At 41.2% G+C, this 18,384-nt stretch overlaps 1 protein-coding gene across 3 annotated transcripts; it reads right to left on the reverse strand.

Annotated features, from left to right (window-relative positions):
• Positions 1-3,512: 3,512 nt before the first annotated feature.
• LSMEM1 (leucine rich single-pass membrane protein 1) lies at positions 3,513-18,367 on the reverse strand. 3 transcript variants are annotated; one of them, XM_022589767.3, is made up of 3 exons: positions 10,339-18,367; positions 7,848-7,976; positions 3,513-4,098 (listed from the first exon to the last, which is right to left on the reverse strand). In XM_022589767.3, exons 1-3 carry the CDS (start codon positions 10,463-10,465, stop codon positions 3,968-3,970), a joined length of 387 nt encoding a protein of 128 aa, XP_022445475.1. In that variant the 5' UTR covers positions 10,466-18,367; the 3' UTR covers positions 3,513-3,967. The 3 variants fall into 3 exon arrangements, 1 of the variants encoding a protein (XP_022445475.1); XR_016394294.1 differs by lacking the exon at positions 10,339-18,367 and having other exon boundaries at positions 4,005-6,840; positions 7,848-7,933; XR_016394295.1 differs by lacking the exon at positions 10,339-18,367 and having other exon boundaries at positions 4,011-4,098; positions 6,544-7,940.
• Between the last annotated feature and the right edge of the window lie 17 nt (positions 18,368-18,384).

An 18,384-nucleotide genomic window follows, 5' to 3' on the forward strand; every position in this document is an offset into this window, starting at 1 on the left:
ATTTCCTTTTTTTAAAAAAAATACACTTCCTAATTCTGTGGAAAGATAGCTCATAGTCCTAATGCTTTTTCACAGCTTCTTCTGAGCAAACTCATTCACAGAGGGGATAGATTACCAGTCTTTTCTTATGATGTTTCTTTTGGCCATCCTCTACTGAATTTAAATGGGGTCATTATTTTAAGTGGGAATAAAATTATTTTATACACCATGACTCAGAGAGACCTTGTTTCCATTAAAATTCTCTTTCTAAGCAATAAAAATGGATTATAACACAATGGTTTGTGCAATATTTCCCAAGACACCTCAGTCCAAATGTCATGCACACCAAAATTTTTCTCTTTTCCACCACAGACTGCTGTTAGAAAAAAAAAAAAAGCAATTGTGTTTTTCTTTTTTTCCGGCCCCCCGGCATGTGGGATCCTAGTTCCCTGACCAGGGATCAAACCCGCCCCCCCTGCATTGGAAGCGCAGAGTCTTAACCACCGGCCAGCCAGGGAAGCCCCTGCAATTGTGTTATTTTTAACCCTCCTGGTTTTCTTCTTACCTAAGAGCCTTGCTTTGGAGATTGGTGTCCACTGGCAGAGTCCTGGCCAGATGACCCTGGTCTTTGCAGGAGAGAGAAGCACCCCGTATTCCCTAATCTGTGGCCGGGCAGCCACACTGGGAAGCTGAAGCCTCCTCCTTCCGGGTTGTTCCACACCCCAATGGCCTCCAGGTGTCACAGCAGAGTGTGGTGGGCGGGTCTGGGGCCAGCTCACCTGCAGGTGGTTGCCAATCAGAACAATTTGAGGAGCTGTAGGAAGGCTCTCCCAGGGTCCTCCTGGTGGACTGAAAAGTGCATGGCATTGTTCCTGGGGTCAGAAGACGTGGATTATCCTTCTATCACAGCAACACCAGGAAGGGCATGCAGACAGAGCCCATTGCCAGAAAAAAATCACCTCTCTCTGAGCCTCTTGTGAACATGTACAAAGTCCAAAGAAAGATGCAAAACTTTCTTTTCTTTCCCTATCAGGACATGTCTCAGTTCAGCAGTCCCTTCTTTCTTTTTCTACTCCTTTGCCTCACATTACTGTCCCGGCTCCCTCCTGCCACTGCGCGTTGTGCTTTGGTCCAGGACAGACCTCAGAGAAGCAAATGTGGATTGATATGTTCTTCAGACTAGATCGTTTGGAAAACCACAAACCCTCCTGCTTATATTGATCACCTCTTGTAAATTAGCTTAACACGTTGTTTTGCCAAAAGCTCTTACCCCACCATCGCTGGTCGGATCAGATCAGGATGCTATGGTCTTAAGTGCAGCAGAAAAACATTTGGCCCTAAGTCCCCATCAGTAGATGTTAAATTTAGTGGGTTATTTCCCTTATACAACACCTACTACTTTTAACATTAATAATTACAATAACTAGCATTTACTGAGTACTTTGTTTCTGACACAGTGTAAGTCATTTATCAACTCTTTTAAGCCTTACAACAATACTAAAAAACATTTTATAATGATCTAATTTTACTGATAAAGGAGGAAAGAGGTTAATTTCCCCAAAGCCACAGTAAATGGTGGCACCAGGATTCGAACCAGACAGTTGGGTTCCCCAGCCCATGTCTCAACCACCATATTTGACTGCAGTGAGACTAATGTAACCAAAGGGTATGAAGGTTCAGCTATGCAAGATGAACAAGTTCTCAAGACCTAATGTCCAGAATGGTGACGACAGTTTAACTATACTGTATTGTACACTTGAAATTTACTGAGTATAGATCTTAGATCTTTCCATACACACCACACACACACATTCATACAAATAGTAACTATGTAGAGGTGATGAATATGTTAATTAGCTTAATTATGGTGATCATTTAACAATGTATGCATAGATCAAAACATTGTTATACACCTTAAATATATAGTTTTTATATGTCAATTATATCTCAAAGCTGTTTTTTAAGAAAAAGGAAAGAAAAAAATGGATGATTTTATTAAACAAAAATTCTCCAAATGTTAACATTTACCATAGTGGCTTTATACACACATAAATTTTTTTTGAATTTTTGAATTTTATTTTATTTTTTTATACAGCAGGTTCTTATTAGTTATCTATTCACACACACACACTTTTATTTTTCTGAAACATTTTGGAATTGAAGACATGATGTCCCTTTATCCTTAAATGCTTCCATGTGTGTTTCCTAAAACCAAGAACTGTCTCATGATAACCATGATACTATTAGTAAAATCAGGAAATTAACATTGATATAATACTATTATCTAGTCTACAGACCCTATTCAGATTATTCCAGTTGTTCCAATAATAGCTTTAATAACAAATTTAAATCCCTGTGTTAAAAAAAAAAAAAGACTACATGTAGCCAGCCAATATTTTACAACAGGATCAATAGAAGTTGCGAATCTGTGAATCCAAATACCAGGAGCTGTAATGCCTGGAGTTCCCCAGGCTGTGTACGTGACCATGGCTCCATCGATGCCATACAGGCAGGACAGTGCAGATCCAACAAGATGGATGAAATGATTTATCAGACACTACACTACTTCATGTTATAAAAATCATAAATTCCTTGGAATAAAGATCATTTATTACTGAGCACAAAATATCCACTGTGTAGGGGAAAGAAAAAAAAAGGCATAACAAGACCAAACAGGTTCAAAGAAAGAAATGGGTATTTTTAAAAAGAGTTGTTGCATCAGCTCATCTGTAGTTCGTGAAACAATGTTATAGCAAATCCTGATAAGTTATTTTGCCGCACCCCATCAACAGGTCAATAAGAATTTTCCAATAAATACAAATCAGATTTTTAAAATATTCTGCATGATGTCAATTTTTAAAAATTAAGTATGCAGTACAAATGTTTTTGAGTGCAAAAATGGATAGGTGAAATGTCTTGTGTTTATTTCATTAACTATTTAGTGTTATAAAATGTGTTTATGTATGTGTGTAACTTTAGAATAAACCCAGATATTTCTGATGAACCCAAAATGATAGAATTGCAATAGACTTCACACAACAGACTTACACAATATATTTATATTAAATAAAAGATTTTCTAAGACTCATGCTTTTAAAGCTGATTTATATCACAACATATCCAATTTCATAAATTCTGTGCCTTGTCTTTTGTGCTAAAACAAGGCAGGTTCCAAATATTCCAAATATATGGTTTCCCACTGTAGTTTAATAAAGGCTACAAACCTATCAGATTTCCTCACAATTAATCAGTAGCATACTGAAGGATTTTTTTCCCATCAGAAACAAAGTCAAAAAGCTTATATATCTACACATAACTATACGTCTCCTTTGTTCCTCACTTGAATGTAAGCTTCTCTGGAGTATGGTGGTTTGTACAAAGCAGCAGCTCAATAAACATTAGTTGAATAAATAGGGCTCTCTCTTTTGGCCCCACCCTACCATAGGCACATAACTACTATTAGCAAGTACCAGTAGGCAACTAGCTTGGAGGGCGCCCACCCCCTGTCACTGGAGAAATGAGTCAAAGTGTAATCACCTGAGCAGAATCTATTTTATTGCAAAGAGTTATCACCTGATTCCCTTGAACACAAATAATTCAATGAATTCCTTAGGCTTTCGAGGGAGTTCATAAAGTTACATGAGGTGCCATGAAATTTACTGGCCACAGTGAACTTATTCTGGTGCCAAAGCTCCTTTCGTAAAAGAAGCTGTACATACAGAGCCAAATTCCCGTTCTTGTTTCCTGTTGGTTCTCTTCCGTGCTAGCCACCTTCAACCCCATGAAAGCTGAAGGACCCTACCACAAAACCAGCCCCCTTCTGGCGGCTGTCCCCAGCCCCCCTTGCCTTGGAGCTGCTCCCATCCCTGTAGTGGAAAGTTGGCCTTTTGTTGCCTGCAGATGTGCCCTTGGTCGGTTCTTAACCCTGTACCCTCCCAGGACAGCGAGAAGCTCAGGTGTTAGCAGTTGCTCTTGGAAGATCATTCCTTTAGTTCTGTTCAGAGTCCAGTTGGTTGAGTCGCTTTACAATGATGCTGTTGATTTTCTTAAGATCATCTATGTCCCTTCCCTCAGCTGCTAGTCTTCTTGACACATCTTCCATCTTGTTGCCAGTTTGAACTTTAAAATGAAAAACAGACAGTGTTACACTGGTTTCCAGTGTGTTCCATCGGGACTCATCAGAGCCCCGTTGGGGTGCTTGGCTTGAGAGCTGAGAGGCCCTCTTGGCAAATCCCCTGCTCCAGTATCCCACGCAGCCCAGAAGCTCAGAAGAGAAACTGATGAAGACTGAAGTTACCTATCAAGTGAATTATTTTGACCTCTTGGTGAAAGACTTGACTACCTTTGGCAGACTCCACACAGATTTTCGCTAAGAAGTACTTTGCTGTGAGCAACCAAAGGAGACCACCAGCGTCTGATTATCCCCACAGAAGTGACTGTTATGTTGTCTCATTTTGAGACCCACTCTCAGAAAAGGTTTTTCACTCCACATGTGGGAGATGGGATATCTTGGGTTCCAGACTACTTTGATATACACAGCTCTCCTGGCTCTAAATTACCAGCCCATAATGAATGTATAATAATTCCCCTCAGACCACCCTGAGAGCAGAGAGTCCATATTTCCAAAATAAATAGAACCCCTGGTTATTGAGTAGGTCAGGGAATGGAATACTCTGAGGTCTGCTTATGAGTTAAAATTTCCAAGAAAAGCAGCACAAAATCAGTATTTAATACATGAGCTCCTTATCATTTCCATTGCAGGCAAGTTTTTTCCAAGATATCTTTCAGGAACTAATGATGGTGGTAACTTGCTACTGGGTTTAGCCAAAAACTAACGTGGGAAAGTGTTAGAGCCTCACCTTCCAGGCTTGGGACAAACTGTTGCCCAGAAGCTGCCCTTCCCTCATATCTGAAAACTTATGTTGGATGAATTATGGTCCAAGACATGACAGAAAGGTTTTAATTGAGCTTTGATGCAGAGCCAGGCAGAGATACCACTTGCTTCTGGAGAAAAGTGTGAAACAAATAAATCCATAGCACGTGACATACTTCCCCTCTTGGGAAACTTCTACGTTAGTCAAACACAGAAGGAAGTAGCAGCCATATTGGACTAAGGCTGTTCCACAATACAGTGGTTCCAAGTTAAATTCCAAAAGAGAAAAAGGTTTCTATATGCAAAAACATTAGAGAAAAATCATGCCTGAGCTGCTTTTTGGAAATTCACAAGTAGTAAAATAAAATACCTTAAGTATTACTAACCCAGCAATTCTCAAACTCATTTGACCATAGAACCCTTTTTTAAATTAAGGCAATACTTAATCACATCCCACATATCTACATTGCTTGGCCACTGGAAACTGCTACAGAGGCAGGTAGGCACCCACGGTAACCTATCCTTGCTGTCCGTTATTCCTCTTTAGGACAGAGATTGTGACAAAAACACAAGGCTCAACAGTTTATTCAATGTAATCAGTATAAAATAGCCTTATTTCTCTTGCATAAAAATGTCAGGGTTATAAAGAATATAAGTTCTTACACTTCAGTTAAAATGACACAAATTTGCACTGAACCCCACTGACAGCAAAAAGGTTTCCTTGTTAAAGATGAGCACAGGCCAAGTTCATTTATAGCTGCCTGTGCCAACTCTGGTCTTAGGTTGGGTTAAGGTTTATCTGAAAACCACAGGAAGCCTTTATTATTACTTCAACACAGGCAGTGGAGGGCCAGTGAGGTCTGCAGGCAGACAGCTCAGGCTATGAATCCCAGTTCTGCTTCTGACTAGCTGGATAAATGTGGAGAGTTAAACTCTCTGGGCCTTAGTCTTTCATCGGTAAAATAGAAATATTAGACACTACCTTGAAGGGTAGAGTAAGGACTTAAGATAATGAATTTAATGTGTCTAGCAAAGAGTAATTGTCCAAAAAAAGACACTCTTCTTTATTCACATTTTCTTTTTTTTTCTAAGTTTTTTTGATGTGGACCATCTTTTTTAAAGTCTTTATTGAATTTGTTACAATATTGCTTCTGTTTATGTTTTGGTTTTTTGGCGGCAAGACATGTGGGATCTTAGCTCCCCGACCAGGGATCAAACCCACACGCCCTGCATTGGAAGGCAAAGTCTTAACCACTGGACCGCCAGGGAAGTCCCTTCTTTCTGTTTCTTGATATGACTTTGCCCTCAATATAAAACACTAGAAGCAAACATAAGATAAATCTTATTCATACAACGGGGTGTAATATGGTGATAAAGTGAATGGTCTTTGATGTCAGGCAGGGGTGTCTCTGAGCCCTGATTAGGCACCATTGTCTGTTGGCCTTGGGCATATTAATTAATCTCTCTAAGCTTCAGTTTCAGCATTGATAAAACCAGAATAATAATAGGTCCTACACCATAGGGTTGTTATGAGGGGTGAGCAAACAGACATAAATGCTCAGCACAGTGCCTGGGACAGAGTGGGCACCCAATACATAACATTTCAAATTATCATTGCCCTAAATCTTACTACTTATTTTCCCACAAAAAACAGCAGTCCCTTTGGATTGCTCCCAAGTCGGTAGGCATACCTAAAATTTCTCAATAGTTTAACTGAGTCATTTCCCGGGCAGGTGAGGCAGGATGATATTTGGAGCATCAGCTTATGTGGTATAACATTTCAGAAGAGTAATCCGTGTCCTCTTTCCTGCAGGTTCAGGGCCAACCCTCCTCCAAAGAATAATCACATGCAAGGGCACCAGTATTGTAAGGAGAGTTCACACTGTAGCTTCTAAGTGCAAAAGGGCATCAGCAGGGTGACAAAGGAGCAATTAAACATCACCGCTTCGCGCCAGCTCTGAAACCTATACCAGGAAAAGACCTTTAAGCTGGAAGGGAGACGAAGTTTTGGGGAGGAAAAGGGGTTAGAAGCTGTAAGTAAGAGTCATGCCCTCTGCCCACTTCCCATCACCACCACTGCTACCTCCACTGATCCTGAATGAATCTGAAATAGAGGCATTTCAGAGCCATGGGATCCACTGCTCATTTAGGAGTTCTGAAGGCTACAAGGCCTGCAGGGCAGAAGAAATGACAGTGTGGTGGATCCAGGCAAAAGGGTATAAAGCGTGACTCCTTCTCTCAGGCTCCATCCACTCTTAAGAGGGGTGGGAGGGAACTGAAGTAACCCCAGATGGTGGTCTGCAGGGGACAGCTCAGGGAGGATGCTGGTGGGCTTTCCTGAAAGGGCAACGTGCCTCAGGATGGACAGCACCCCTCCCCGACCTGAGGCAGAGAGGAGAGTGGCACTGAGACCTCAGGGGATCTCTTGGCTGAGGGGCTGTGTGGGAAAGCCTGGGTCACCACTCAAGGGCGGACATGCAGGGCCCAGGCCAAGGGCAGGCAGGACGCCAGCCTGGGCGGTGTCAGACAGGAGCAGTCTCCTCCCATCCCAGCACTGCCTCTGGGCCCTGGCACAAGCCCAGTTAGTGCTTCTAATGGATTTCAGGGAAGCCAGGGAACCTGGAAGAGGGGGTGAACCTGACTGTGACTGAAAATTATAGACCTGAGTTCATGGAGAACCCATGTGTTGGATGAAGAAAACCCAAAGTTAGCTAGAATAAGCTGCCTACCATTGGCAGCTAGGGACTCCAGATGAGAAATTAAAGCATTATAGAAACATTGAATGTCCATGTTTGCGAACTCCTGGCACTGCGGGCTTATGTGTGCCCCAGCGACCCGGCCCAGAGCAGCAGGTACCCTAGGCATTCACGCCCCCTCAGCCTTCAGCGGCAGCACTGACTGCCAGGAAGCACTGCCTCGTTACCGGAGCAAAGCTAAACAACCAGCTACAAAGTAAGTGCACAGCAGTGATGAAAAGTGTGTCGATGGTACTCACCTATCAGAAATATCACAAAGGAAACCAGTGCCAGGCTGACAATCAGCACGATGATCAGCCCCACCAAAAACAGACTGTGGTTTCCATTTCCTGAGTTAGTGCCGATGTCCGGGATTTTCTCCTCTAGAGCTAATGTGAAACAAACAACAACAAAGACAAAAACTCCTCAGCATTAAAAAAGAGAGAGAGAGAGAGAGATGTAAGGGATATGCCCATTTTCCTTCTGATCACTCTGGAAAGAGACTTATGTTTGAGGAATGTCTTTGGATCGGGTGCTCTTTGAGAATTTTTCACCTTCTTCTATATCAGTATCCAAAGAACAAGTCAGGTCAAGCTATCTCCTCAGCCCCTATTTGGAAAATTCTTTGAAGATCGTGTTAACACTGATGTAGCCAGACTTGGATTTTTCTTTTGCTTGGGGGAGGGTGGTGGTGGGTGGTGGGCAGGGAATAAAGAAGTTAAGGGTTCAGAGTGATGGAGGCTCTATTGCCCTTTTCCCAAAGTGAGCCAAGAATAAAACACAGCTGGCTGTGGGCCACTTACTCTGGGTGAAAGGCTGAACACTCTGAGATATCTCCCAGAAAACTTTATTTCCTATAAAAATAACCAGTTATGGGCTTCCCTGGTGGTGCAGCGGTTGAGGGTCCGCCTGCCGATGCAGGGGACACGGGTTTGTGCCCCGGTCCGGGAAGATCCCACATGCCGCAGAGCAGCTGGGCCTGTGAGCCATGGCTGCTGAGCCTGCGCGTCCGGAGCCTGTGCTCCGCAACGGGAGAGGCCACAACAGTGAGAGGCCCGCATACCGCAAAAAAAAATAAATAAATTTTAAAAAAATTAAAAAAATAACCAGTTATGCTTATATCCATTTAAACAACAACATCAAAATGACCCTGATGTGATTTGGTTTCTAAAAGCTGTTTCCAGGATGGACACGCTCTGGAAGCAAGGTTCTCTTAAATGTTTTACCATTGAACTGAAAATGCAACCATGCTTATAAAACAGCTTGGTTCACCCAAACCATGAATTGTCTGCATTTGGTCACTGTTTTGTAAGGCCTATTTGCCTAATAACACCCAAATTAAATTGAAAAAGAAATACAGAAACTTGCGGTAATGGAGATCCTTGAATTGCCTTCTGTAATCCCTCCTACTTTGTATCAGTCCCACACCCTCTGCTACTTGATTATGGAGAGGTGGGGGCTTAGGTCCTGTGCTTTATAGGGACATCCTGTGTCACACCCTCCAGAGCTTTTCCTTCCTAATCATAGCCACGGCATAAGCTGGCACCCAAACACCTGCATTTATTGAGACTGACTACAGTAAAAACAGGTGAAAACCTGAACAAATTAAAATGAAGAGAAAAACAAGAATTCAAAAAGGATTTAGGGGGCTTCCCTGGTGGCGCAGTGGTTAAGAATCCGCCTGCCAATGCAGGGGACACGGGTTCGAGCCCTGGTCCGGGAAGATCCCACATGCCACGGAGCATCCCACATGCCACGGAGCAACTAAGCCCATGCACCACAACTACTGAGCCTGCGCTCTAGAGTCCGTGAGCCACAACTACTGAGCCTGCATGCCACAACTACTGAAGCCCGCGCACCTAGAGCCCATGATCCCCAACAAGAGAAGCCACTGCAAGGAGAAGCCCATGCACTGTAATGAAGAGCCCCCGCTCACCGCAACTAGAGAAAGCCGACGTGCAGCAACGAAGACCCAATGCAGCCAAAAAATAATAATAAATAAAAATAAAATTAAAACAAAAAGGATTTAGAAGGGGAATAATGGACATAAAATTGGGACAGTAAGAGTTTCGAGTGCATGTGAAACAAACAGCAAGTGGGCATTTATCACCTGTGTTGGAATGTCAGCGTTTAAGCTAGAAAAGATGGGGCTCAGAATAACCTGATAGAACTCATTTATAATATTTAGGGGACAAGATACACATGTAGTATTTAGTATTCAGCAGCTTTTTATTTTGTGTTCCCCCTCCTCTTTCTAATGCTTTGAGGCAATCTGTAATCTAAAAAAATGAAGCTGACTTTTTTGCCCAACAAAATCTTAATGACTTTTTTTAAAACTAGATAAACGTGTGGAACAATCCGCTATGAAGTAAGACCTCTCTAGGAAAGTGGGCACCCTCGGTGACCTGGCTGTGGTCACTAGGAGGCACAAAAGCGGCCAAGAGGGATGAGTAAGCCTCATCTCAGCAGCCTCCACCACTTTCCAGGGAGAGAAACTCCACAGGGAACTTCTTAGAACTTTTAAAGACAAGAGTTCAAATCTTGCTTAACAGCCAAGAAAGCCCACAAGCCTGGCAAGTATTCAGAGAACAAAAGCAAAAATTGCCTAATACTAAACAGCATCTCTAACGCGGAGGCTTCCTAATGCCCACCCCGCCCCCAGCCCACGACCACAGGTCCAGCTCAGCATTCGCTATTTTTAGGTGGCCAAGAAGCCCGGACGGGCTGCCAAGCCTGGGAAGGCACACATACGGAACAGATGCTGCGATCCGGCAGGACAGAGGTTTAGTTTGTTTAAGTCATTTATGGAATCCACAACATAAAGCTTTCTATCTTCAGGAATGCCGCCAGAGCCGGTGTCCTGGGAAGAAGGATTCATTGTCCCTGGAAGAAAACACTGCTGTTAAACACGAGAGGCGGGGCTGGGGAGCCGGCCTTCAAATGGATCACAGCCCACAGGAAGTTGGGCTGGCATGTGAAGACCCACCCACACATACTACTGCCAAATGAAGGGCTAGAAAAGTTTAGCTGTTCCTTTTGGGTACAACACTGAAACTCTTCTTTTTGCTTTGCTTGCCTGGAAGCTCAGAGTCAAGTGTGTGTCCCAATTTTAACGCTTTAATACCCTGCTTATCTGCACTTGCTCTTTCTTCCTGCTCAGATTTCTCAATTCTGTCTGTATTTACCCTGGGCCTCTTTTAATTTTTTGTAATTGATTTTTTTTTTTTTTTTTTTTTGCAGTATGTGGGTCTCTCACTGTTGTGGCCTCTCCCGTTGCGGAGCACAGGCTCCGGACGCGCAGGCCCAGCGGCCATGGCTCACGGGCCCAGCCTCTCCGCGGCATGTGGGATCTTCCCGGACCGGGGCACGAACCCGCATCCCCTGCATTGGCAGGTGTACTCTCAACCACTGCACCACCAGGGAAGCCCTGTAATTGATTTTTGAATGTTTCTCTTTATTACACTGTTCGTATTCTGGTGAGACTTCTCAAATCCTTTGTGCAGGAAGACGATGTATAAACACATAAAAAGATAAAATTAAGCTAGGCAGCCTGTGGCCATAAAAATTCTGAGAAGAAGATGTTACTGTGAACCATTCTAATTGATGAGGCTTTAATACAAAACTATACATTTTATATTCTCCCTCAATATGGTATAGGAGTCCCCACCTTAAAGGTATCCTTTAGTCATTACAGACTGGCTCTGAGACCTCAAGACAAAAATCTTAGCAAACTGAGTACGGAGATGAATACTGCAGCTGTTGGAGGCTAAACTTCAGGACCTCTCAGGTCTCTTCCTTCTGTGTTTCCTTAGAGTGCGGTCACTTACGTAATAAGTAATTCTAAAATTGTGATTTACATTGAAGATAATATTCTCTAATGATAGCACAAGTTCAAGCTACACTGAAAAATCTGAATGGATTAAAAAGTTCTATTTTAAGATGTCTCTCTAGCACAACAGAGAACCTGTGACCTTTTAATTATATGAAAAGAAGGTTCTAGGAAGACAAATTCTGACTGCTATCAAAGCTTTCTTCTTCACAGTTATCTCTTTTCATAAAATGAGTCTAATAATGGATGTGGGATTTTTTGATCGGGAAAGGACTTTAGACATGCTCTCATCTAGCCCCCATCCTTTCCAAATGAGAAAACTGACGCTCAGAAGGTAAATGCCCAAGATCATACATTAGCTAGTTGCTGGGCTGGAAGCAGGCCTCACGCTTCAGAGTTCACTGCCCCTTCCCTCGTGTTACCTTTCTTCTCCACACCATTCCTGAATCCTTTGTCAAGACTCAGCTCAAACCTCACCTCCATTAAGAATCAATCTGTCTTTTCCTTGTGCCCTTGCTGGATACTGTACATTCTTCTATCAGAACATCTGTTCTATTTTATCGCATTTATTTGCCTACATCTTTGATTTCCCCAATTGACTGAACACTCCATAGGGTAATCTCCAATCCTATTCTTCAAATGCCCAGTGCCAAGTTTAGAAGCCAGTGATTTATGTTAAGTTGGAACACCTAAAATATTTTATTTAGGATTTAAATCTCACTGTTTCCAAAAGAATTTGAGGCAGTTAATAATAAGTACACTAACATAAAACTGAGGTTAAGAATCCTCGTGTCATATCTATCTGGACTTTAGTAAAAGCCATGCAGAAAACTTCGCATCTGCCTATATGTGGCAACACACTATTGACTTCCTCTTAACATTTTAAAATTTTCCTTTAATGCCCAGCTACAGAATGAAGGCAAATATGATTAGAGTTAGGAGAAACCAAATTCAGGAACAAAAAGATGAACACCTATAGAAGATCTGAAAAAAAAATAGTATCAGCCATTTGCTAAACAGATTAAACTGCACACTAAAATATTAAGACCGAACAATTTCCCAGTAATAACTAAAAACCTACTAGTACTTGTAAAAACAAAAAAAGTTCCCCCAGAACCCTAGCTAAGAAAAACAGTTAGCTCGAAAAGCCATGAACTAGTTAAATTTTTTTTCAAAGTAAAAATCTAAAAGGGTGTTTCAATTATGCTGAAATTTTAATTAACAAGAACACCTAACTCCCTGAATATTTTAGGTAAGATACTACCGAAGCACTTTAGATATAGATATTACTGAATTCCAAATATACTTCATGGATCATTCCTAAGGGAATGACTTTAAGTGACAAAAAAAAAAAAAAAGTAACAGCATATAGAACAGAGGGGCCTTAGAGATCAATCAAATCTCATCCTTTTACAGATAAAACCAAGTGTTGAATGATGCATGGTCACAGATTCCTATTGTTTTAAAAATGTTTTATATTTTATCCTCTCTTTATATATTATCCCAAACACTAATATCTGATGAGGCATAAAGGTTGTGTCCCATCATAGGATCATCGTTCCAGACACAGCGTCTATTTTAGGCTTGGTGGTTGACACATAGTTCATTTTTGGATCTCTGACTTGACATCCTTGAGCCTTAGATTCCCCTCTAGGGATGTAATTACTATTGCTTAAATCTCATACTGAGGTTTGAATCAGTGTTTACAAAGTAGAGGACTAGCTAGAAAATCATAGCTACAAAAACTGACTTAGGAGCTGCACGACTAATAAAATCTCCAAACTACTGGCCTTGCTGCTAACTCAAAAGGTGATTCAATGCGACATCAAACCCAGAAGCACTAACATAACAACTCAGAGTGAACTCTGAAGTGCTCTGAATGGAAATCTCTTCATTTGAGTAAAGTCACAATGTAAACAGATGCTATTTCAATGCATTTTTAATTAAACGCAACATGCAAATGAAAAATAAAGAGCCACTAGAAAAAACTGAGTTGAGTGTGGTTCACGGACGCCAAGAGCCTGCAAATGACCCTGTAAGTAAATGGATACAGGATCACATGGCCCTCAAGCCAGGACCCATAGCTGTTTGACACCCAGTTGTTGCTATCTTTGCATCTCCACATGAGAGCATCTGGGAACAACCAGCAGTGCTGGAGCAGCCAGAATGTTACTAAATTCTGCATTGCACTAACTTGGCCCTCCTTCTTAACTGCGGTGTGCAAATTTGCTCATTAAGATTGACCAACCAAAGTAGCATCCTTTTCATGGAACCCTTTCTAATACCTTGAGCTGAAACATGTAAGTAATTTTATTTTCCTCCAGTTTAGATCAATGCTAACAGCTGATTCTTTTTGTCATTTAAGAATTCTTCGACTACCTACTAATAAATATTCTGACCAATATCATCGTCTATGAAAATCTGCTTTGCTCTTTACTTTTTACCATAGGTGCTTGGTATCAAGCCAGAGAAATAACTCAAACCAGCACTGCTTGCCACAAAATAAAAATTGTTATAATAGGATTTAATTCAAAGCTAATAGGAAGCTTTATTGAGCAAGTCATGGTAATTTGTTCTATAATTCCAGTTCAGAGTCAGTGCCTCTTCACATCCAGGAAGTAATTTTTAAAATCAAGTCTAAATCATCTGTATCAAAAGTTTAAAAAGCAGAGTAGGGCTTCCCTGCTGGTGCAGTGGTTAAGAATCCGCCTGCCAATGCAGGGGACACGGGTTCGAGCCCTGGTCCTGGAAGATCCTACATGCCACGGAGCAACTAAGCCTGTGGGCCACAACTACTGAGCTTGCGCTCTAGATCCTGCAAGCCACAACTACTGAGCCTGCGTGCCGCAACTACTGAAGCCCGTGTGCCTAGAGCCCGTGCTCCACAACAAGAGAAGCCACCGCAATGAGGAGCCTGTACACTGCAACGAAGAGTAGCCCCCACTCACCACAACCAGAGAAAAGCCCACGCACAGCAATGAAGACCCAACGCAGCCAAAGATAAATTTAAAAATTAAAAAAAAAAAAAAAGCATAGAGCACATGCAACAAAAAACATCCCAGCCTCAAGAATCATAATTCAGTCTCAGTAGAGTAATAGCATGCAAATTACTTACAAAAATGTGAGCTTTGACTGCTAGGTTACCAGGAAAAACAAATTATTCAGAAGCAACTATAATGACTTCCTAGAAATTCTGTAGCTCTTTCTTTGCCTCCCTTCAGCACACGGTGCTCCTATAAGGCCCATAAACCCCAGCATGAAACTGCTGGTCTATATTTAGTGTTAACTTAGCCAAGCAGTGTAAGATTCCAAATAGTGACTTTTTTTCACAGTGCCTAAGGTTTTTAGTAAATATAGTACTGGGACTATGCTTTGAAAAGAACCACCATGCCTTGATTTAAATGGTAACTGATGAGGTTCTGATTGGACTGAGATTTACGACCTTATTTGGTAGATGTGTAAACTGACACAGTTCCTGCACTTCTGCCAGGAGGTGCTCTCATATATAAATATCGGGTAGCAGGCTGGAGCTGCCACTCTGACAACTAACTTGCACAGGACTCCAGTCAACAGGAAAAGAATAAGGCTGACCATCTAACCAGGATGAGGGCAGATCAGAGGACGCCTAGGGCTTGCAGTAGCTACAGAAGCGGACTGTGCATGGGTAGGGTTTGCAGTAGCTACAGAAGCGGACTGTGCGTGGGAGATTGCATGGCTACAGACCCAGTGCCCCCACTGCCGGCAGTGGAGGCACTTTATCTCATCAACTTTCTTTCCTTTTCAAAGGCTTTATTCTGTGAGTTTTTAATGCATCCTCCTTTCTCAGGAATGTCAGCCTCTGACGTGGTTCCCTCTCACACATGCCAAGGACCATCTGCCCTCTGGGGTACATAAAAGCAGCACAGTGAGGAGTAGACTATACCACAAGCCTACCCCCCTGACTATCCGAGCAAGATACTGAGGGTTAAGTGGTAAACGGATATATAACCCTTTATAATCCTACCCTCCATTGCCATTGCTAGACAGACATTAATTCATCCTTGAGACATATTGCATGTCAATTAGAAAATGTTTGCTCCACAAAATTCCTTTTACGTCTGTATTCAGTATGGACCTCACTCTCCTTTTGGGGGAAAAGAGTGTCATCTTTCAAAGCTTCATCTATACCTGAGGACCAGCTCATGAAGAAAGACAATGTAACTAGTAACTTTTTCTTAGAAGCATATAATACATTAAAATCTATACCAAATTTCTTGGAAAATGAGAATGTTAGCTATTATTTTAATTATCATATTCAGCTTTAATCTCCCAACTACCTCATCTGTTTTAAACCATCTATTCTTTGAAAAAATAATAGGATGGCCTCATTTTGAACACTGACTGTTTTTCTCTCTCCTGTAAACCTAACCCTTGAAGTATCAGTCCCCTCCACTCCGCCTCAAAGGTGAGGAAAATGGAGACTAAGCAACTCCTCCTGCCAAAGTCTGAATTCAACCCTATTTTACACCAGTGAGGGGGATGAGATTTTTTATGGCTTATGAGCCGTTAGACTTCTGGAGAACCAGTGAAGAACAAAACAAGACAACCTACCTCATTTTATCTACTCTGTATCTGAAAGGCCACATCCAGAAGTTTTGAGTCACAAAAAGAAAATAGGTATTCTCACATGAACTGTTCAACCTGGGGATATTTTCAAGTATTTCTTCCTTTTTCTTTCAAATATTATCTCATTCCCAGGAAATTAAAACATGCTACCAAAGACTTGAGTCAAAGATACCAGTTGGTTCAAAATTAATGACTGAACCTCGAAGAACTTACTAGGCAGGGACCATTTTAAATTCCTTTAAGCCAGCAAGATTAACCAAGAATCAAGGAATGAATTGGTCTCTCATATACCATTTTACTGCCCTGAAGAAAACTCAAGCATTCTTTCACATTGAATCCCCAGTTATCCTGTCTAGCAACTACCCATCAATTTGACAAAAAAAGGCACCCGTCTATAAATTTAATATACAAATTAACACTTGCTTATATCTTCTTCCTCCTAAAATCCCAGTAAAAAGGCAGAATAAAAATTATAAAACCACAAGTATAAAAATAGGAGGAAACAACACTGAGCAAGATTTCAACAAATGTATCAAACATGGGAAGGAGAGAGTGGTTGGTACCTGCCTTAGCAGACCTCCGGAGGACCATCACTGCTGAGTGAGGTGACAGACCCTGCAGAATTCAGGCAGGCTCAGGAACTGGAGGCAAAAGTGAAGTATGGAGCTAAATACAGGCAGGTAATTTCACGTTAGCTGAAAATATAATGCAATAAGAAGACTGGAAAACCATGTTACAGAAATCTCCCAAGAAAAAGAAATAAGGCCAGACGCTCAACCCGGCAGCTCTAGCATCTCATGGGAGTTCCAGATCAAAGAAAATGTGTATGTGTGTGTGAAGGGGGAGGGGAGGTCAAGAACTTAGTATTTTCCAGACTGCCAGAGTCCACCAAAGCACAGTACCACCCGCTTTTAGAACAGTACAGATTCAAAGAACAAAAGAAAAAGAAACAAATCAGAAATTAAAATCCCATCAGATATCACAGCAACACTTTAATTAGAATAGAGCAATGCCTTCAAAATCCTGAATTTGGTTTTCTACCTAGAATTTTATATACCAAGCCAAAGTATCTGTCAGACATTTAAAGTCTCATTTCCAGAAGTTACTGAAGGAAGTGTTCCACTTTAACAGGAAAGTAACCTAATAACGAACACAGGGGGTCCAGGAGATGTGTAATCCCACTCGCGAGAGGAAAACAAATCGCAGGATGATGAAGTCTCAGGAAACAGCTGTATACTAAGATGAGAGAGAAGTTAGACTGAAACAAGTACTCTGTTCGGCTCTGACCATGTGGAAGGTAGATTAAAGAAGAATTTTACAAATTTACTTGGGACTATTTTGGAAAAGTTAGCGATATGTGTGTAAAACCAAGACAAGATGTCCTATGAGAATGGAAATGTAAGCATAGTAAACCATCTAGTTCAGAAATGAATAGAAATATGGTCACTATAATGCAAACGATGCTAATTTAACCAAAAAAAAAAACAAACAAAAAACCAAAACAAAATGGGAGAAGGGAAAAGTAAAAAGGCAGAAATCTTCACCTATCGAATAAAGAAACAGCTGTGTAAGCATACTACTTAGAAATCTGAAACCAAGGTGCTAGGGAAAAAAAACTATAAAGGCTGAAATGAAATGCCTCCTGAGAAATGGGAAAGGATGGCACAGGGAGCTAACTTCCTTATAAGCCTTGAAATACTATTATACTATGTGTATATATATATATATATATATATATATATATATCACTTTAATAAAAATAAAAATTCATTAATATTTTAAAATATACATATATGAAATTGAAATTTTAGAAAAAAAATATTATTTGCAATCTCTTCTCCATGGTTCTAGCCTACTTGGAATATAAAGAGGTGACAACACACAATGCCAGGTTCGAGATTCCAAGTCTGTTTTCCATTGCACTGTTTCTGAGGGATGGAACTCATACTCCCAGAAGCAGTAGTGGTTGCACAGGCCGGCCAATGATTTTCAATGAAGAGGGCACATCAGACCTTCCAGAAGAGGTTGAAGATGTGGCAGAGAGATGCTAGTTTAGAAAAAATACCTCTATTTTGGTCCTTATCTACATGCTTCCCCACCCCTCATCACTATTTTCTGCATTAATATAAAGAAATAAATCTATGAATTCTAAACTGCAGGTATTACTTGTGCAATGTAATTTTAATATAAAGTTTAATAATAACAAAACCCTAATACATTGTCAAAATGCTTACAACTTCCCATAAAGTAAAAAAATCACCTCATGGGCAACCAAGCAGCAATTGTCTTAATAGTTGGAATGCCAATGATATATTGCTATATTTTTTCATTTATTTTCATGTTTCCAAATATACAAAGCAAGT

Source organism: Delphinapterus leucas, chromosome 9 (assembly GCF_059928025.1).
Source record: "Delphinapterus leucas isolate spDelLeu-1000000601 "Yukka" chromosome 9, BTC_Dleu_Yukka2, whole genome shotgun sequence".
Taxonomy (NCBI): Eukaryota; Metazoa; Chordata; class Mammalia; order Artiodactyla; family Monodontidae; genus Delphinapterus; species Delphinapterus leucas.